Below are 21458 nucleotides of genomic sequence, written 5' to 3'. Positions count from 1 at the left end.
CTTTTCCAACTCAGGCCCCCTGTCTGGTGTGTGTGTCCTTCCCTTTGTTCGTGGGTCGGCTTTGGTTTTCTTTGTCGTCATTTGGTCAGTAGAACTTGGCACTATCCCTTTGGGGAACGGTGGGCTGCGTGTTATGTTCCAAACCTGCGTTCTTCGCTGACTCTCACACTGGTGGGCTGGCCTGTCAGGGACAGCAGGACAGCAGTCCTGACTGGACAGCCCACCCCTGGCTCAAAGGTGATTGCTCTTGGCCCACCCATGTGAAAACTACTTTAAACATTTTCTTTGCAAGTGGTATTTTGTATTTTCTCCTGTTCAGATCCGCCTGTTCCTTCTGTGTCTAGATACCTGACAGCCTCTACGGAAGGTGTCCCTTTAACACACTCCCTCTGGTGGCTTGGGGTCTCCCCTCCGCACGGGCCTGGCTCCTTCCAGGTGGTGCCCGTGGGTCATGTCTGCTCCTCTCCATGTCACCTCACGCACATGCTTACAGCCTTGCTGAAGCCCCGGAGGCAGCCGCCGGTGCTGTCTTTGAGCAAAGAGGGAGTGCAGGCCCACCGCCCAAAGGACTGCCGCCTCCGTGTCCTTCAGCCCGGCCAGCATGGGCTCGCGCGGGCGCACCGGCCACAGCGCCCACCCCAAGCGGTGGGAGTCCCAGAGCTCTGAGGACAGAAGGGTTTCCTAGTTCTTCTGGTGGCAGATCTGGCCCCAGTGGACACCAGGCTGTGTGTCCTATATTTACCGCTCCTGGGGCTGGTCACATGTCTCCGCACAGAAGACAGTCTGTGTCCTTTACGGGGAGCTGTTTCAAAGCACTGCTTTTGCCGCCTTTGTAAAGCCAGAATGTTTCTGAACTGCCGAAGCCTGTCTGCCCCCGAGGGTTTCGGGTAAGGGACGATGGATCTGTATTGTTGCTCCCTCCTGCCCACGCAGAAGCCAGGATCTGCGGGGGCCTGCGGGGGCCTGTGCCCAGGATCCGCACGTGCCCAGCCACTGCTGACCCCCTGTCCGTGCAGGAGCTGCCGTGGTGGAACCGCTTCCTGTCAGAGAAATAGCGTGCGTGCGTTGTTTTTGTTGATTTGTTTTAAAGGACAATAAAAACCTGTGCAGAGCAGGAGGTGAGGCCAGGCCACGTTGCTTAGACAGTCGTCTTTTCGGTCCTTCCCGTCAGTCGTGACCGCGTCCTGAGCTCTCACTGCTGGGGTGCCCCGAGACGCTGCACACGGAGCTCCCTGAGCGCGGCCACCAGTTCTGCTCAGGGGCTCCCCAGCTCGAAGTGGAGGCCCTTGTCCTTGTGCACACCGTCAGGATGCGAGCCCAGGCCTTCCCCCAGTCCTGTCTCATAAAGCCATCGGAGTCCAGTGTGCCCCGCGTGTGTTTCCCTGAGGACGCTCAGAGGCCAGTGTGCCAGCCGGGCTTTGCTGAGGCCTGCAGACCCGGAGAGCCTTGCCCACCCCCAGGCTCCATGCTCGGGCTGTGTCGGCCTGTCTGGGTGGGGGTCGCGGAGGGCCTCAGGAGCACTGTCCCGTGTGTACATCCACTAGTTTGCTCTGCCCGACGGCTGGGGCCCCTCCCCGTCCTCCACCCTCTGCTGTCCCTGCCTGCAGCCGCGGGATCGGGTGGTCTGAGAGAACCCGCGTGCGGGGCGCACTCGCCGGGCCGGCCACATGCAGCAGCGCCGTGCGACCCCGACTCTACAGGTCCCGTTTCTTCGGCAGCGTCTGCATGAAACTCTGCAAGGTTTTATGACTTCTTTTAATTTTTCATCACTAGAAAAGCCATGCTACTAAGTGGTTCGTTGAAAATTTCAGGATATGACATTGCCTAGAGATTTATTGATTGTTCTCGGTTGTTTTTTAATTGACGGGGAGCCCATAAACCCAGCCAAGCACCAGGGACAGGCGTCTGTCTCCATCCTAGCGGGTGTGGGGGCTGGTGGGGGGCCGCGGCCAGCAGGGCATCTCCGGGGGACGTCGCGTCATGAGTGCTCTGCCGTGCGTTGCTAGATCTGTCACAGAGTGTTTCCAGCAGCTGCGCAGAACTGCTCTCCGTGGCTCGCATGGCCACTCACCAGTCTGGAGATGGGTGGCCGGTTCTCCTTTCTGCTCTGCCAAGTGTTGGAAGTCCCAGCTTTGCAGAAACATCTCCTTAAATCTCACCCAGTGCCCGTGCTGTGAGCGGACTGCGGACCCGCTCTCCTCAGCTCCGCTCCTGTGCCTTCATTTCCAAGTGAAGCACAGAGATTCGAATGGTTTGTAATCTTTTTTTTTTTTTTTAAAGATTTTATTTATTTATTTGACAGAGATCACAAGTAGGCATAGAGGCATAGAGGCAAGCAGAGAGAGAGAGGAGGAAGCAGGCTCCCCACCAAGCAGAGAGCCCGATATGGGACTCGATCCCAGGACCCTGAGATCATGACCTGAGCCGAAGGCAGCAGCTTAACCCACTGAGCCACCCAGGCGCCCCGAATGGCTTGTAATCTTTCAAAAGAGCTCGCTCTCCCAGTGACCAAAGAACCTGCTCTCCGCCTGAGCCTGTGTAAACCGCACAGGAAGGGTCGGCCTAGCCGTCATCTCTGCGAGGACAGTCGTAAGACGGCGGTAAGGGCCGGAGGAGAGCAGTGCCCCGTCCCGCACGTGAAGGCTGCGTGTGCCCTCTGAGACGTGAGGAGGTCGTCCCTCGGTTGGGAAGTGGGGAGACGGTGCTGGTGCGCGAAAGGGGCGGGCCTCGGCTAGGCGATGAGTATGTTCTGGGGACTAAAAAAAGTCCTTGAATAAATTATTTAATCTTTTCAAAGAAAAGTCATTCTGTTGCTTCTTAAGGGATATAACTTTCTAGCAGGTGTTCTTTTCACTATAAAATGGGGGTTTTTTTAGATTTATTTACTGGAGAGTGCACACGTGTGCAGTGGGGAGGGGCAGGGGGGAGGGAGGAGCAGTCCTCAGGCAGACTCCACCCTGAGCACGGACCCCAGCTCGGGGCTCAGTCTCCCGACCCTGAGACCATGACCGGAGCCGAAACCAGCAGTTGGACACTTAACCAGCTGTGCCACTCGGGCACCTCTAAAATGCTTTTGTAGTAAGTAAATATTTTCAAGGCAGAAATGATACAAATACCTAAGCTTTAAAAATAAGTCATCAGGGGCACCTGGGTGGCTCAGTGGGTTGGGGCCTCTGCCTTCGGCTCAGGTCATGATCTTGGGGTCCTGGGATCGAGTCCCGTGTCAGGCTCTCTGCTCAGCAGGGAGCCTGCTTCCCTCTCTCTCTCTCTCTCTCTCTCTCTCTCTGCCTGTCTCTCTGCCTACTTGTGATCTCTGTCAAATAAATAAATAAAATCTTTAAAAAAAAAAAAAAGTCATCAGAAACCCAGGTTTGACTTCAGTATTTCTTCATTAAACAGATACTTACCATTGGCCAGAAGCCCAGCGCTGTGCTTGGACGTGACATAGTCCAGCCTGGGAGAGCTCCTGTTCAGTCGGGCAGGGCTGTGGTGGCCAAGACCCGTCACAAAGGGAGCTAGGGGTAGGGAGCCGAGGTTCGGAGACTCCCCTGCCATCTGAAAATGAGACGAGCTGCGCGTTAAGAGAAGCGGAGAAGGAAGAAGGCGGGCTGGGGTCCGAAAGGCCACCGCCTGTGGGCAGTCAGGAGAGAGTGGGCCACGAGGCAGGAAGTGGCTCCAGACCGGGTGGAACAGGGCCGTACTTTGGATGAGCGTGATGCTGCAGGAGAGGGGAGATGCTCCCATGACTCCCACAGCCTCCCCTGTGTGACCCCCTGGGTTGGGTGGCCCGGAACAGGCTAGGACAGGGGGGCTCCATCTAGGACCTCCCGACAGAGATGTCAGCGGGGTGGCTGCATACTCGCTCTGGACTGCAGGTGACCCCTGGGGCTGGGGGTTCAGCTGAGGGACACAGGCGGGTGTCCCTGCAGGTCACTGGGACTGAGGCCCTGGGGTACTGGCGGCCGGCCAGGGCACAGAGCAGTAGTCCGGATCACGGCTGCTCTTGGGAATCCCTGAGGGCGAGACCCACCCAAGCTCCCGTGTTTTCAAAGCCCCTGCATCATGTCAAGACTTGACAGCCAAGGTTAGGAGCTCTGGGCTACACGGAGAGAGGGGCCTGGGTCTCACTGACCTCCCTCTTCCCCAGCTCTAGGCTTTTAAATTAGAGGACATGGGTGTTTGTTTATTTATTTTTTTTTTAAGATTTTATTTATTTATTCAACAGAGAGAGATTACAAGTAGGCAGAGAGGAAGGCAGAGAGAGAGGAGGAAGCAGGCTCCCTGCTGAGCAGAGAGCCCAATGCGAGACTCGATCCCAGGACCCTGAGATCATGACCTGAGCCGAAGGCAGCGGCTTAACCCACTGAGCCACCCAGGCGCCCCTATTTATTTATTTTTTTAAAGGAGCCGCTTTGAAATATACCAGAACATTTTGTTCTTTTTTTTTTTTTCTTTTTTAAGGTTTTATTTATCTGAGTGATAGAGAGAGAAAAAGAGCACAAGCAGGGGGAGTGGCAGGGAGAGGGAGAGGCAGAAGCAGACTCCCCACCGAGCAGGGAGCCTGACTCAGAACTTGATCCCAGAACCCTGGGATCATGACCTGAGCCAAAGGCAGACGCTTCACTGATGGAGCCCCCCAGGCGCCCTAGAGTGTTTAGTTTCTTTTTGTTTTGTTTTGGTTGTTTGTTTGTTTGTTTGTTTGTTTAAGATTTTATTTATTTGAGTGAGAGGGAGAAACGGACTCCCCACTGAGCTGAGAGCCTAACGTGGAATTCAGCCAAGCCAGGACCCTGAGATCATGACCCAAGCCAAACGCAGACACATAACCAGTGGAGCCAACCAGGCGCTCTGAGAGTGTTTAGTTTTAAGAACATAAAATATTCCGGGGCACCTGGCTGGCTCGGCTGGTTAAGTGTATGACTCTTGATTTCAGCTCCGTCTGTGATCTCACGTGGGGCTGCCACACTCGCTGGGGAGTCTGCTTACGGCTCGCGCTCTCTCGGTGCATTCTCTCTCACTCTCTCTCTAAAATAAATGAAAACAAATCTTTAAAAAAAGAGCATAAATATTTTGCTCTATAAATCCTGTTGAAACATTGGGGGAGTATTAAAAATCTGAAGTGTAACCGTTTTCTGCCCAGCATTGCTAATGAAGGGAGCCGTGGTGAAACCCTGCTTCACCCCTGCCTTGCCTGTGTCCCGGGGTGTTTTTACTTGGTGTTCCTCTTTGTGCCTCGGTCTCGGAGGCGAGCTCGACAAAGCCCCATCGCGCCAGCTGAGGAATCTGGGTTGGGAAGATGCGCGGGAATTGCTGAGCGGCTGAGCGGCCGAACACAGTCGAGAAAATGTCCATTCTGGTCGGGAAGCCGCGCCTGTTGGCCGATGCCCCTCCCACCTCCTTTCTCCCGTTAAGGTGATTCCCTCTTAAGTCCTGTTGTCTCTCTTTCAGGACGATGATCTGGAGGAGGGCGAAGTAAAGGACCCCAGTGACAGGAAGGTGAGGCCGCGCCCCACCTGCCGATTCTTCATGAAAGGTAATTGTCCAAAGGGCCTGGTGTGGCCTTGGCTTTTCCCGGGACTCTGGTGGTGGTTCAGCTCTGAAGCTGTGCGAGGCTGTTCTTGGGGCCAGACTGTGACCATTGGTGGCAGTGTTGGCATCAGTCCTTCATGGGTCTTTGCCTCACTTGACGGACTTGGAGGGGCCCAGACTCGCCATTTTCACACTTGTGGTTCCAGGCCCACCTGTTTCTAGAGAACTGTCGCGCTCATGGGACAGTATCATTCCCTTTCCCTAAGGCCAGACGTCCCAGGCGCCAGTGCAGACATTTTCCCACAACTGTGAGGAAAGTTGCCACTTTTTTGCTAAATGTATCAAAGCGGAAGTACACCCTTCCTTCGGAATGGAGCGGCTCCGAGTGCAGAGTGCAGCAGGGCCCGCTCGCTCCGGGAGGGTGTATGGCGCAAGCCAGGTGGCTGGGACAGGCGGCAGAGGCGCGGAGCGGGGCAGACCCGGGAATGGCAGTGCGAACCCCGGTCCGCGAGGGTCGCCGTGCCGAGCGGCAGTAGTTGGGGCGCGGTCCTTGTAGTTCCGCTCTGTCCGTGCACAGGTAGGAAGATGCTTGTGTTGGTCCCGCCTCACTCTGGCCCTGGGCGCCCTCGCTCGCAGCCCAGCGATTTCACAAGGGCTTCCTGTACTTCTTTTCCAGATGTTGTGGCAGCATTGTCCACTCCTCTTGCACCAGTGTCACATTCCATGCCCTTCAGAGGCCAGGGGACAGGTACAAAGTCTACGGTACTCACTCTCTGTTCCGGAGGCCAGACTTCTTTCTCCTGGATCCAGCATTCTGATGTGAAGCCAGAAGGAAGGGGGAGGCTCTGAGGGGCAGAGAGCGGTCGTGGACCGCTGTTCTTAGAGGCACTGGAGGCTCGCGGGAGCCTTGTGGATGGCACGGGGAGGGGGGACAGCAGGGGACGGTGGAGTCTCACCTTCCCAAGGGGGCAGGCTCTGCCCTTGAGCGGCCCCTGGAGGGCCCTCTCCCACGACACCCAGGATGACGTGGTGCAGAGGGGGCACAGGGACCAGGGAGCCGATGCGCTCATGACCCTGGTCAGCTCCCTCCGTGGGGCGCGCGCTCCGGGCCTGTGCCGTGCACACGCGGGCTGCGCTTTCTGCGGAGAGGAGACTCCTTGGAGGTGGACGTGCGCGTGGTGAGCTTCGCTGTGTGGCCACGTGCGTTCTGCCCTCGGGAGGGTGGCTGCCAGTGACGCCGTGGGCAGTGAGGGCACGCTGAGAATGGAAAGTGTGTGGTATGTCGTAGGAAGTCAGTTCTTGACAGCTCTTTAAAATTTTGGTATTTGAGGGGTGCTTGGGTGGTTCAGTCAGTTAAGTGCCTGACTCTTGATCTCGGCTCAGGTCTCAATCTCAGAGTCATGAGTTCGAAGTGCACCTTGGGCTCCATGCTCGACATGGAGCCTGCTTTTAAAAAAAGTTTTGGTATTTGAAATGTTAACACTTCAGAAAATTTAACTTACGCAGAGGACTTCTTTTCCATAATTATGTGGACATAAATGATGTCAATGAACCTTTGAAATTTCTAGATTACAGAGAAGGAGACCAGTACGTACGTGCTGGCATAGGTGTACGTGTGGTGTGGTCAGACTGTGGCTCAGCATCCGGGCCGGCCCGTCAGGACTAGCCGGGGGCTCCGCCGGCAGGAGGCAGCACCACTCGTCTGTGCCACAGAGGTTGCGGTGCGCAGGGTCGCAGCACTCCGCTGATGTCCAGAGTCGAGCAGCAGCACGTGACGTTGCTGCTGGGCCTACAGTCGGCGTCCTCAGGACTTGCCTTGTGGGCAGGGACTGGGCACCGTCTCCGTGGACCCTGTGGTCCCCAGGGCCACTTCGCAGCGGGAGGGAGGTCCCTCCAGAGTCCAGTGAAATGCCCAGCTTGGGTTTCAGAGACAAAGGCCAGTGGGCAGGGCTTTCTGCAGGGAAACTCTGAGGCTAGCGGCAGCTGGCCTTCTCTGCAGCTCGATTGCGCAGGATCAGTAACTTGTTTCAGACTTTGCTTCTAAGTATCTATTTACCTTTTCTGCCCACACTTGTTCTTCTACAGAGTAGTGTGATACAGTACGAAAAGAAATGGTTGATGCTTTGGGGGTTCTAGAATACATCTCTTGCTTCTTTTCTTAGTTATGTGAGTTTTGGGGGTGACATGTTTTTGCTTACCTTCAGTTTTTAGCTTGGTATTAAATTGAGATGAGTTCGTGTAAGTTCCATTTTAGCAAGAGAAGTCACTTTAAAAATAATACAGAATTTGTTGTGTTGGACGAGATGCAGAGACCTGAAACCTTCACACTGGCAGGAGTGCGGAACAGTGCCGATGCCAGAGGACAGGCGGCGGCCCCGAGAACAGGAGAGGGTAGAGCTCTCCGGTGACGCGGTCACTTTTGCTTCTGGGTCTCTACCCATGAGAAAGGAAAACATACATCCACACAAAAATTTGTATGTAACTGTTCGTAAAAGCAGTGTTCAAAATAGCCAGCAGGTGCAAATAACCCAGGTGTCCGCCAGCTCACATGTGGTCCCACACAGTGCGGTCTGTCCGTGCAGCGGGACGCCGCGCCAGCCCGAAACGCAGGAAGAGCGGGCCCCACCGCACAGGCGAACCCCGAGGACGCTCTGCCACTTAGAGAAGCCAGACAATAAAGTGCCTCGTTTGTGCGTTTTCGTCTGTGCGAACCGCCCAGAATGATCTGTCGAGGCAGGAACCGGGTTAGTCATTGTCTGAGCTGCAGAGCCTGGGAGGAGAGAGGGCGTGGAATTGGGGAGGGGCGGTGACGGGCAGTGGGCGTGATGGCCAGGGGTACCGGGCTTCCTTGTAGGGCGATGGCTGCGCACCTCCTGCGTCCATACTGAAACTCACTAAATTACGCTCTGTAGATGGAGGTATTTTGTGGTCTGTAAAATCTATCTTAATTTGAAAATTCTAAGAATATTTGTTAGTTACATTCCTATTAAAAGGTTTCTGCAGGGACGCCTGGGTGGCTCAGTTGGTTAAGCCGCTGCCTTCAGCTCAGGTCATGATCCCAGCGTCCTGGGATCGAGTCCCACATCGGGCTCCTTGCTCGGCAGGGAGCCTGCTTCTCCCTCTGCCTCTGCCTGCCATTCTGTCTGCCTGTGCTCACTCACTCTCCCTCTCTCTCTCTGACAAATAAATTTAAAAAAAAAAAAAAAGGTTTCTGCAGATTAATCATTAATTGTCCAAATGGATACATTGGTATTTGTGACTGTGGACAATGAAATGTACTTAGAAATAAAAATGGAAACATTTTTTAAAAGATTTTACTCATTTGACAGAGAGCACCAGCAAGGGGAGCAGCTGGCAGAGGCAGAGGGAGAGGGGGAAGCCAGCTCCCCGCTGAGCAGGGAGCCCGATGCGGGGCTCGATCCCAGGACCCTGAGATCATGACCTGAGCCAAAGGCAGATGGTTAACCAGCTGAACCACGCAGGCGCCCCTAAATGGAAACGTTCTTAAGCACCGTGTTTCGTTTGCGGTGTGTTTCTACCTCTGGTGTATTGATGTTGAACCATCAAGATATATAAAGTGCTGTAAAGGCCTAAATGACATTTTCTTTAAATTGTGGCCTACTTCGGGTTTCTGAGCCAGCCGGTAATAGTGCCCGCCTGTTCTGTGGGCCAGACCTTGTCCCTGCTCCTTCCTGTTCCCCCCGTCCCTCCAGCCCTTCTCTCTCTCTCTCTCTCTCTCTCTCACACACACACACACACACACAGAATTTGGTAAAATATGCCTGAGGTGAGGTTTGCCATCTTAACTGTTTCGGAGCGGACGTTCATGGCGTGTTCCCTTTGTTGCCATCACCCTGTCGGTCTCTAGAACTCTTTCCCTCTTGTCAAACTGAAACTCTGTAGCCATTAACAATCACTCCTGTTCCTCCCTCCCGCAGGCCCTGGCCGCCACCGCCACCGTTCTCCCATCTGAATTGTCTGCTTTAGGTGCCCGGTGTGAGCGGAATGACACAATTCCTGTTTTTCTGTGACTGCCTTATTTCACTCATCCTGCTGTCCTCGGGGTTCATTTGTGTTTTAGCAGGTGTCAGAGTTCTTTTTTCTTTTTTAAGATTTTATTTATTTATTTGACAGACACAGTGAGAGGGGGAACACAAGCAGGAGGCGTGGGAGAGGGAGAAGCAGGCTTCCCACCGAGCAGGGAGCCCGAGGCGGGTCTAGATCCCAGGACCCTGAGATCAAGAGCTGAGCCGAAGGCAGACCATCAAAGCCTGCGCCCCCTGGGTGCTCTTCCTTTCCTGGGTTAGTGGTCCTCCGTGCATACACCGTGGTTTGTGAATCTGTTCACCCAGCGGTGGACACGGGCTGTGTCCGTCTTTCTGCTGCTGTGAACATAGGTATGCATGTGTCTTCAGGAAGCTGCTTCGGAATTTTGGAGCTATGTGCCCAGCACCGGAGCTCCCAGATCGTGCGGTTGTCCTCTGTAATTCCTCAAGGAGCCTCTGTACTCTTGTCCGCGGGAGCAACAGCGCGTGGGATCCCCGTCCATGGTGCGCAGGGACCCGGGGCCTCCAAACCGACACTTAGTGTGACCTGACTGTTTGGTAGTAAGCATCCTGATGAGAAATGGCATCTCGTGGTGGTTTTGATTTATGTTTCCATAGTGGTTAGTGCTGTGGAGTGCCTCGTCATGAGCCCATTGGCTATTCGAAGAGTCTCTTTGCCTCAGAGAAATGCTCATTCCCTTCTTTGAATCCCTGCACTCTCTTTCATGCTAAAGCAGATCTTCAGATGTGGTCTGCAGACCCCTAGGGGCTCTTAAAATTCTTTGAAGGGACCCTGACGTCAAAACTACTTCTGTGGTCGGGAGCTGGTACTGGGGCTGACCGCCACACACTCGGGGTTCAGGGACAGTGGTTTCATGTAATGGTGGCTCTAAGAGCACAGTAAGAGTTATAATTAAATTTTACATTTGAGTGCAGGTTTTCTAAAAAAAAATTGAGGTATAATATCCGTGCCCTAAAACTCATGTTTTAAGCATACTTTAAATTTAATAACTAATTAATAAATTTAATAACCTTTATTAAATTTACCAAGTTGTGTGGCCGTCACCACAGTCCAGTTGTAGAACATGTCCTTGGCCCCAGGAAGACCCCGCAGTGCTGGTCTGTCCCACATTCCGCATGACGAGATGGGGATGTCCCCGGAGCCCCTCTTCCACCCAAGGAGGCACGGCCGCATCTCTAGGGAGGCCGCGAGGCTGGCGCTGTGAGCGGGGACCACTGCGGTGACACAGAACACAGTGTCCTCTGAAACAAAGTGAGCCTGCCGCCTGCGGGAGAGCAGCTGCCAGTATCTGTTGCTAAGCAGGAGCTTCGGGCTCTTACGTGAAAGTCAGGATTTTGGAGGGCCTGACTGTCCACCTGCGGTGGGTGCTTCATGACTTTTCCGAGTGACCAGTGCGTGGCGTCACAGAGTCACACCCGCACAGAAGGCCCGCTCACAGCGCAAGGTGGACCAGCAGGCATCAGCGCAACAGTCGGAAACGTTCAGCGCGAGGGTTCCAGGCCCCGCGCGGCCGCTCACGGCAGCCCCGCTGCGCCTCGGCGTGAGGCCGGCTTCCCTTCGCCTGCTCCAGCCAAACCAGCCGTCCCGGCGAACTGAAAGCAGGAGGTGACGGGAGCACTGCTGTCCCGTGTCCCTGTCAGCCGGAGAGGTTTGCAAAAAGGGAGGGAAGGCTGCTTGTGTCACTCAGTATTTGTAGAAGTTCTCGTGAGTATTTATGTTACTGTATCGTTAGCAGTCTTCCTGTCTGCAGTAAATACCAGTAGGTAGGGCCCATCTGTGACTCTTTGGGCTCCTAAGACTTAGACGTTCAATAACTTCTGGCTTCAAGTCTACTTCATTTACAGAGAAGCCGCCCACGCACTGTTGGGACTCTTGCCCCCGGCACAGTGCAGGGTTTCCTTAGAGAAGTTACGGTTTTAGCTTCGGTACCACGAGAGGGGACCGGTTGTCTATGAAATGGGAAAGGAATGTGCTTCTGTCTGTTCTCTCTCAGGAGCTCGCCCGTGATGGTCCGCGGACGTGATGCCCGCCACGACACACGTTTGTAGATTCTAGGTTGGTCCTTAATATGGGATGATTAGGTTTTTTCATATTCTGCCTTCCTTGCAGTGGTAATTTCTTAAAACCATGAAGCACTTTAAACTTCTTGACTTTTATAGTCCCGCTGTTTTCTGCTCTGAGTTACTCAGACTCCCCGGAGTGGGCCCGCCGCGTCTCATTCAGAGATAACCGTAGCAGACTCCCTCACGACGCAGCGAGGCCGGTAAACGATGCAAGCCGCGCCGTGCTGACCGCCAGGCCGAGCGCCATGCTGACCGCCAGGCCGAGCGACAGCGAGACGCGTTAACGCTCCTCGTGTGCTTGGACCCAGCGCGCGCACGTGTGGCTTTCTTGTCCTGACGTTCCTCACTGCAGGAGAAGCCGGCTGGGTCCTTGCTCTGTCGGGTGTGTGGTTGTGAGCTCTGGGCTACTGCCACACACAGACGTGGCTTTGGTGTCCCGTCGTCTCTGGGGGCAGTTCCTCTGATCGCTGCAGAAGAACCTATAGGTTTTCTGCAAAGGTTGTGCTGTCTCATGGGTCACGGGTGTGTGGGTATCATGCACGCAGTTCCTTTTTCATAGATCTGTGATTTAGTGAAGAGAAGCAGGGTCAGCGTGGCGTGTGGTGTAAGCAGTGGAAACCGGGTGGGCTCACCGACTGACTGACTGACCCGCCCCCCCAGCAGATGGCTCACTGTCTCTGGCAGGAGGCCCTGGAAGCGTGGAGACTTTGCTGAATCCCTTTTAGAGTATTTGGATGTATTTTTATGTTACTTTTATTTCTTACCTATAAATATTTCGTATATTTAAAATAACACTGTCCGCAGTGGCATACACGATGATAGAAAACAGTAGTTACTGAGATGCCTGCCATTCAGTTAAGAAACACGACCAGTGCCTTCGAAGCCATGTATATGCCACCGTGAAGAATCTTGTCGCCTGTCCTGCCGCTGTGACCACGCTTCCGTCGTCTCCTTGTTCCCTGCTGGCTTGTGCCCAGGTCCCTGCCCGGCGTCCTCACATTGTGAGGAACCTGTTTCTTCCCCTGGCCAGAGGCACAGTCCACATAAATTCTGGATTTGTGAAGCTTCCTTTGGAAGTAGAAGAACATACAGTTTTAGAGCAAGGTTTTTCCTCCATTATCTAGAGAATATTTTTCCCTAAAGAAAATGCTTTTTTAAATTATGAAAGTAATACATAACTGACAGGATAGTAAAAGATAAAAGTCTTTTTGCCATTTAACAGTTTGGGGTGTTTCTTTCCAGGCTTTTTTCTACACAGTTAAAAATGCACTTTTTAAAAGGCTAGTGGATGGTTGGCTCCGTCGACAGAGTGTGCGAATCTTCATCTCGGGGTTTTGAGTTGAAGTCCTGCATCAGGTGTAGCGATGACTTAAAAATAAAATCATAAAAAAAATAGGGGCACCTGGGGGGCTCAGATGGTGAAGCCTCTGCCTTTGACTCAGGTCATGATCCCAGGGTCCTGGGATCGAGCCCCGCATCGGGCTCTCTGCTCGGTGGGGAGCCTGCTTCTCCCTCTCCCTCTGCCATTCCCTCTGCTTGTGCTCACTGGTTCTCTCTCTGTCAAACAAATAAAATAAATAAAATCTTTAAAAATGTAAATAAAATAATAAAAAAAAAACAGAAGTCTGCCGGGAGCTCTCACGCTCCCTCGCCTGCGTGTGCAGGGCGTCTGTGCTGGTGGGGTGGTAGGTATTTGAAGACCTTCTGCCCAGAGCACCGCCTTCTTGTGTTTGCTGGGTAGGAGTCAACACGCGTCCAGCCAGGATCTTTGCACACCCAGGCGCACACGGTCCACGAGGCCAAGCTCCTGTCACCCCACAACGTCTCGGGGGGCACAGGCTGCTGCTCTTGCCTCTGGCGCTCCTGACTGATGTTTTCCCTTCCTCTCTTCTCCCCTGCCTGGCGGACCAAGAAAAGAGCTTTTTTGTCTGTAGGCTCATTGGGTGATGTTTTGTTTTCATTTTGAAAATATTTTACATACGGGGCACCTGGATAGCATCCAGCTCTTGGTGTCAGCTCACATCATGATCTCAGGGTCGTGAGATCGAGCCCCACACCAGGCTCCACACTCAGCATGGGGTCTGCTTGGGCATCTTTCCCTCCCCCTCTACTCCTCCCCTGCACACTCCCTCTCTCTCTCAGTCTTTAAAATAAATAAGTAAAGTCTTTTCAATAAAATATTTTATGTACAAGAAAGAACAGAGATTACCAAATACCCATTTATCTACTACCCAGGTACGTATGTGAGCTTAAAAAAGTTAGGGGAACTCGGGGCTTAGGCTATTAATACTTTACTGCACTTGCAGACTTTCTGCAGAAAGCCTCCGTTGGTCTTGTACCTGCCCAGCAGGGAGGGCACCGGGCGAGCTCTGTGACAGACAGGGAAGGGCTTGGCAGCGTTTGGAATCCCTTGTGTACATGCGGGACTGCCTCCAGGGTCTGGTTTCAGTAAAGCTCTCTGCGACTCTGGGACCTGAACTCCTCGTAGTATAATGTTTCCTAACCTCTGACTTCAGTGTGATTTCTCCAGTGCTCTTAAGAATTTTAAAAGTCGGGCACCTGAGTGGCTCAGTGGGTTAAGCCTCTGCCTTCGGCTCAGGTCGTGATCCCAGGGTCCTGGGATCGAGCCCCGCATCGGGCTCTCTGCTCAGCAGGGAGCCTGCTTCCTCCTCTCTCTCTGCCTGCCTCTCTGCCTACTTGTGATCTCTCTCTCTCTGTCAAATAAATAAAATATTTAAAAAAAAAAAAAAAAAGAATTTTAAAAGTCATTTTTGCATTTCCAGAGAATTAATTTTAAGCATACTTTATTTTGTTTTTAATTCAGCTCAGTATGTTATTAGGTTGGTTTTAATCCAAGTTTAAATATTCATGATGCCTAAAAGGTAAATTTAGCCTTTTCCTAAATACCAAATGATTATTTCTCTTTAACTTCTATTATACAAGGGAAAATATGTTTTGTTGGTAGAAACATTCAAGTGGACTATTACATTTAGAAGGGAATATATATTAAAAGATGGTTTAAAATTTAACTATGTGTGAACCCCTTGAAAATGTTTTAAAAACTATTCAGATATTTATGCCATATTTGTGCTTATTATTAACATTACATGTTTTAAAAATTAAGTTTTATTTTTATTCACGTGTTTTATTTATTTATTTTTTGAAGAAATCTCTACACCCACCATGGGGCTCAAACTCCTGACCCTGCGATCAAGGCCGTGTGCTCCACAGCCTGAGCGGGGGTCCTCCCCACCGCGTGAAAGTTTTTGAAAGTGATTCCCTTACTGATTAAATTAAAACTTGGGCTTCTTGCCTTCTGCTCTGAGAAGTCCAGTGGATTCCTTGAATAATCTTGGTGTTCTGTTACGGAATAATTCTAAAAGGCGACTTCGTAAAATATTTAGTATGAAGTGCGACCCGCCGGGGAGTTACCGCCCTCCGCGTCTTTAAGCACAGGGATACGCTGGGAGGGTTTGTGAGACTTGTGGTGGGAGAAGTGCGGGTGCCCGGAGCTGGCAGAGACGCCCCGAGCAGCCGGGCAGGACTCCCGCGGTGACGGAGTGTTGGGGTCAGGGTGAGGATCTTGCACACGCACCTCGGAGCCCTTCTGGGGGTGCCGCGTCCCCTGTGCGGGAGACCGCCTCACAGAGCAGGGGCAGCCTGGGGTCGTCTGGGGCGCTCTAGGACATCGCTGTTCTTAGGGGGAGAGGAGCTCTTCCCAGAGTGACTTAGGAGCGGGGTCCAGGTTCCTCGACCACACGAGCCCAGCCCCTTGCGGGGGCCCTTAGGAAGTCCCGCTCTCGGAAGCTCCTCGGCCCGGGCCGTGGCCATAGACCTTCCAGGCGGCCTGCGCGGAACTCGTGCTTGTGTGGAGGTGGGGGCTGGGCAAGGCTGGTGGTGGCTCCGTTCACTGGCAGGAGTGGGCCCGGGGCCTGTCCGTGCTCAGGTACACACAGCCAATGAGCTGGCGCGAGCTGCGGCGGGAGCCCTGGAGCACCCGCAGGTCCCCTCCCAGGCCCTCCAAGAGCTGCTGCCCCTGGCATGGGTCCCAGGCTGCCGCTGCACACACAGCGGGCGGGAGGCTGGCCTGTGCGCCCTGGTTCTCTTCTCCCCTTCCTGACGTGGCTTTTGTCTCCATAGGGAACTGCACGTGGGGAATGAACTGTAGGTTCATACATCCCGGCGTCAACGACAAAGGCAACTACTCCTTAATCACCAAAGCCGAGCCTTTCCCGCCTAACGGTGCCCCGCCTCTTGGACCTCACCCGCTGATGCCCGCCAACCCATGGGTGCGTGAACCCCTCTTTCTCTTAACTGCTGACAGGTGGGACAGCTAAGCTCTCTGAATCTTCAGCTTGCAGCACGTTAGCAGCTTGTGTAAAAGGCACTTCTGTGACGTCACACAGTCACTGAGTTGCCTTCCAGAGGCTTCCGTGTCTCCATGTGGAGGTCATCGTAGATTTGGGTCGGGCCAGACTGAGGCCTGGGGAGCAGGTGCCACGCAGCTAGCTGATGCTCTCGCTGGGCTTTTTGCTCCCATTTCTGTATAAATTTTAAAGTTTTGCTTGCTTTCTCAACTTTTCCCTTCTCATTTTTTAATAGGGTGGGCCAGTAGTTGATGAAATTTTGCCTCCACCCCCTCCAGAGCCCCCCACAGAGAGTGCCTGGGAACGAGGACTCCGGCACGCGAAGGAGGTAACCAGACAGCCCAAGAAGAAAATGCTAGCAGTGGTCCCTTGAGCCAGAGTAACATTTCTTTGATTCAGAGACAAGGATTGAAAACCCAGTAAAGTCTCTGAAGCGAGGGGTATATTTCTGGGATTTCTCTGTAGAGCTGTGAATGGCAACCGATGTCTGTCAGTCTCTCCAAGGTGCGTGAGGTCACAGCACAGGCCCGCTGCCTTCCTGTGGCTTGGGCAATAGTGGGCCCCACCCCGGCTAGTGCCGCAGCCCCCCGCTGCCCAGAGCCACTCCCCAAGACCTAGCACGGGGGGCCCTGCCCGCGGAGGAGCCGTCCTCTCCTGAGGAGGCCAGGTGCTCACGCACACCCTCCCCTCCTTCCCTGCTCTCTGGCTCCGGGCCATGCCTTGGCCCCCGCGGTCTGTCAGCCTGCGGTCTGTCGGCACCAGGCCTGCGTGCTGAGTCCCCACTTCTCTCCAGTGAAGCGGCAGACTAAAGCCTTCTCCTCCCTCGCTCGGCACACAACCCCCCGTCCTGCCTTTCCTCTGAGACTGGAACCGCTTCATGGGGCTTTTCTGTCACAAGCGGCCTCCCCTTCCCGTCCACACGTGGGCCTCCTCCCCGAGTGACAGGCGGGTTCCCAGCCCAGTGTGAGGACTGTTTCCAGGAGATGCCAGCTCTCTCACCGCTTTCTGGAACGTGAGCGAGCTCCAAGGCACTGCCGAGCGGCCCGTCCCGGCTGCCGGGTGCAGAGACGGCGCGCTCCCGACCCGGAGCAGGGGCGCGTCTCCCCCATCGGCACGCTCTCGCGGGCCACTTCTGCCATGCTGGCCGGAGCTCCGTGGGTCACATGAGGACAGGCTGCCCTTTGCTTTTCCTGACAGTACCGGCATTAACGTCTTCCTTCTTACAATGGTAGGTTTTAAAAAAAGCAACCATTCGAAAAGAACAGGAGCCTGATTTTGAAGAGAAAAGGTTTACGGTGACCATTGGCGAAGACGAACGGGAGTTCGACAAGGAGAACGAAGTGTTCCGAGATTGGAATTACCGCATCACCAGAGATGTACGAGACACAGTGTAAGGACCAGAGCCTTTCCTTTCGATAGAGTATGCGCTGCTGCCAGCTGTGTGACCTGCACGTTCCTTTCCTTTCGATAGAGTATGCGCTGCTGCCAGCTGTGTGACCCCGGGCTCTGGAGAGCAGCAGCACATCGGTTCCCTCTGGCATCGGGGCCCATGCGTGTCCCCTGTCCTGGACAGAGAATGGCGTCCCCTTGGTCCTGTCGGGCTCTATGTATCAACTTTCCTTGGTTTTTTGCTCTGGGAAGGAAGTGTGTCAGCCCTGGCAGGGCTGTGTGCCTGGGGAGGGCTCGGCTCCCTGCGCGCTCTGAGCTCGGAGAACTTCTGCACCCGTTCTTGGAGCCCCATGGGTCTGCCTCTGCCCGCCTTCCCTCCCAGCACCCATGAGATTGTCACCAGAGTCCAGGAACTGGACAGGTGTGACCCTATTCCTTTTCTCCTCCCCAGCGTTCCACTGCTGGGCTCTCAGAGACTCGTTCCCAAGGCGCATATGGCTGAAAGCCCCGAGTCAGAATTTTAGGAATCGTGTAGCGTTAGGTAAAGCGCTCATCCGCCCGCGCTCCGGTTCCTGGGGGAAGGCCGGCTGTGCTGTGCCCCACTCGGAGGGGCAGGATCAGGCAGGTTTCTCCTGAGCAGCAGCCGCAGGGTGGGCCCCACTCCCAGGCACGGTGTGGCGTCTGGCTTCAGCCTCCCGTCATTCTTGTAGCGATGTGCGTTCCCGGGTGCTGCCGGGAAGGGCCAGTCGCCGGGGTCTGGCCAGGCCGGCGGTGGTGGAGGCGGTGCAGAGGGGAGGGGCTCCTACCGCGCTCGTGCTTCGGGACCCGGCCGCCCTGCCCTGCACCCGCCAGGTTGTCTCAGGGCCCTCCTGTCCCATGTGCAGAAAGGAAGGGGAGGAAGCTCTTCCGTCCTGCCTGTCATGGCAGGGGACAGCCCAGAGGTCAGTGGGGAGAGACTGAAAGATGGAGTTCAGACCTCTGTGTTCCTAATTCTGGGTATGGAGGCACCTCCGTCCCAGACAGGAACATGGGAGTCGGGAGCAGTCTGCCAGAGCGCGCGGCCCCCGTCCTGTCCTGAGCCCTCACGTTCTCCTTGTGTCGAAGGCAGGTGAGGATCTTGTCCTGCGGGAAGTGGGGGGAGGGGAGAGCCCTGGGAGCGCGTGCGTGTGTACAGGGCACGGGACGAGCACGGAGCAGAGGGTGCTCCCTCGGTTGGTCATCTGGGCATTGAAAGAAGAGCTCTAGAACCTCGGTCGGGTTCACCCCGACCCTGTTTCCCAGCCCTGGCTGCAGCGGGGGCCCTCACCCCATGCCTGCTGGGGAGCAGTGGTGGCAGGTCTGGTTCTGTAGCCATGCTTGGCCCCGCCCTGGGCTGGGGACAGTCCCCGCTGCAGGGCCTTCAGCCTCTACAGCCTCTGAAGAGGGGCCTTCAAGCCCAGTGCTCACTGGTGTTGGCTACTTGGACATCAGTGCCTTAGCATGAACTAGGGGCTTCTGTGACGCGCTTGTGCTGGGCCCCGACCAGACCTTGTCAGTGAGGACTTCTGGGAACAGGGTCCCGGCGTGGGTCAGGTGGGAAGCCACCTCTGCTGCGTCAGCTGGGGTTCACTAAGCAGAGGAGACGCCCCCCACCAGCTATTTTAATGGAGAGCATTTAAAGGAAAGACCTCCTGTCCAGGAAGACTGGAAGCAGTGTCCCCACCCCCTGAGGGAGGGAGGGGAGAGGCTGGAGGAGGCACTAGGACTCCGGTCACTGAGGAGGGGACACTGGCCAGCCACTGCCGTCTCTGGAGTGGGCGAGGAGGCCGGGCTGCAGGAGTGGTGCGGGCAGTGGGCAGGGCGAGGACACAGAGGGCCCTTCTCCACCCCAGCCTCCCCAGCCCCCTGGCACGTGCCGGGGACCGGGCTCTCTCAGAGCAGCTGGCAGAACGGAAGGCACTTGACAGCGAGCACGCGGGGCAGCGGGGACACGGGGCAAGTGACTTCACGGCAGTTCAAGGGCATCCGTGGAGAACTCAAAAAGCCCAGCATGACCGGCTCTCCTTTCCCAGGCGCCCACGGCTGAGGTGCTCCTCAGCCAGCAGCCGGACAGCCCCATGACCAAGGTCCCTACGCATGCCGGGCAGGGAAGGCGGGAACAGGGCTGAGGGCTGAGCTTGGGGGTGGCCACGGGACCAGCAGCACACGGGGGCGGGGGTTGTTAGAAACGCCCGCATCAGAGCGCCCGGGCCCCGGGGGTGTGTTGCTGGCTGCTGCCAAGCCTCGCGGCTGATTCTGCTGCCCTCCCCCAAGCTCCCAGGCCGCGGACACCCATTCTCGGGGCCTGGGCTGCCTAGCTCACCGCTGGCTGTGCATGGAGAGCTGAGTCGCGGTCACGCAAGGGCGCCGGTGGCCTCCGTGCGGTGGCTCTGGCCCCGCGGGGGTGCACGCCAGGAGGAAGCTCTGAGGCGGTGGCAAGGGCGGGAAATGGGTGTTTCCTTCATGCTGGTATCGGAATGAATGTGTCTAGCAGGGTCGTTTGGTAAAAATAGCGCTTTCCTAGACAGACCCCGGGTGGTGACGGGACAAGTTTCTTCCCACCGCTGCGGCGCTGGGTGCCGACGCCGGCCAGCCCGCGGGACCTCGCACAGCCGACGGGAAAGCCCGTCCCCTCCGTCGGGGAGCCCCCTCTCTCCATCTCTGCGTCGGGGGGTCAGGCGGGCATGGAGGCTGTTTCAGAAAGGAGCAAAGGAGGCCAGAGGAGCGTCTCTGCCTGGCAGCCGGGCCGGCGGGGAGCAGGGGCGCGGCGCCGGGCCGCAGGAGGCAGGGGCTGGCACACGGGCCCGGGGGTCCTTGCAGGAGCTGGAGGCCGCAGAACCGCTCGGCAGTCAGGGGCCTGGGCTGGTGCCCTTCCCGGGATGTGTCCCCCAACCACTGTCGCCCGCGGACCGGGGCCCTGACGGCCTGCCCCTCCGGCGCCAAGCAGTCCCGCAGGACAGGGGCCGTGCACACGCTGCTGACCCCGCTTTCCAAACACGAATCAGCCAGAAGAGCCCTTTTTAGAGAGCACGCGCACCCTCACGCCCGCTCGGGGATGTGCTCGCTAGGGCCTCCGCGGGCTGCGACGGGGCTGTCGCCACGGGGCCTGCGTCCCGGCCTCACCAGGCCCGACTCTCGTCTTCAATCTGACCTGGGTCGTGTGCGGCTTAGGCGCTTCGGAAGACGTCTGGCTGCCTGGAACGAAAGAGGCAGCCTTGGGGGCGTCTGCTGGGTCCCGGGGAGCCGGGGGAGAGGCCTCCCAGAAAGCAGCCTACTCGCTGGAGGCCATCAGGCGGGGGCCTTGAGGCTTACCCCGAGTGGCAGGTCTCTGGGTTGCAGGTGCCTCGGTTTCCCCCGCCACCTTACTCAAGGGGAGAGTTGGTCTGGAGCCCAGAAATCCCTGGCTGAGTGCGCGTCTGTTGGTGGGTTTGCATTTCCTCGTTCCTCCGTTGGGGTCCCAGGCACCCCCAGAGCAGGTCCTCTGGGTCTGGGTAGTAAGGTGGTGGTCTCCTCACCCTCCTAGTGGTTAGCAGCGGTCCCTTTCCCATCGATGACAAGTCTGCCTCGTCCCTGTGGGAGGCTCTTTTATCCTCCCTGCTGGGGTCTGTCTCTGGGCTTCCCGTCACATTCCCGTGGGCCATTCCTTTCCTCCCCAGAAAGGCCTCCTAACGTGGTGTCCCGGAGGGCACGTGTTTCTTGGCTAATCTCCCCAGCCTGTGTCTTGCAGCGCACCCGGGGCCAGCTCATCTGGCTCACGCAGCGGCTCGCTGCTGTGTGCACCGCGAGGGCCCTGCGTCTGGGAATTAACCGACAGGTAGCCGACTTCTTGGCAGTGTCTAGTCGTCCTGCCAAACACAGAGAACATCGTCTCATTTATTCACACGTGTTTTTGTGTCTTTCCGGTGTTTTCTGTGTGCTTTTGTTTTAATTTTAGATAGTTAACATACAGTGCAGTATTGGTTTCTGGAGGAGAAATCAGCGATTCGTCCCTTCCGTACAACACGCAGCGCTCATCCTGACAGAT

General features: G+C 55.7%; 1 protein-coding gene across 5 annotated transcripts in view; it reads left to right on the top strand.

The window, feature by feature from the left end:
- ZC3H18 (zinc finger CCCH-type containing 18) overlaps nt 1-21458 on the top strand; it is a 60584-nt gene that overhangs the window by 13530 nt on the left and 25596 nt on the right. For 3 of the 5 annotated variants that reach the window (XM_082711447.1, XM_082711448.1, XM_082711449.1), the window contains 5 exons: nt 5449-5533; nt 6206-6277; nt 15801-15949; nt 16263-16355; nt 17260-17417. In XM_082711447.1, coding sequence (XP_082567573.1) covers nt 5449-5533; nt 6206-6277; nt 15801-15949; nt 16263-16355; nt 17260-17417 — 557 coding nt within the window. The remainder of the gene's footprint in view (nt 1-5448; nt 5534-6205; nt 6278-15800; nt 15950-16262; nt 16356-17259; nt 17418-21458) is intronic. The other 2 variants (XM_082711451.1, XM_082711450.1) reach the window with 1 other exon arrangement.

The sequence above is a fragment of the Mustela nivalis genome (genome assembly GCF_964662115.1).
Source record: "Mustela nivalis genome assembly, chromosome: 18".
NCBI lineage: Eukaryota > Metazoa > Chordata > Mammalia > Carnivora > Mustelidae > Mustela > Mustela nivalis.
This window is presented reverse-complemented; position numbering and strand designations above follow the sequence as displayed.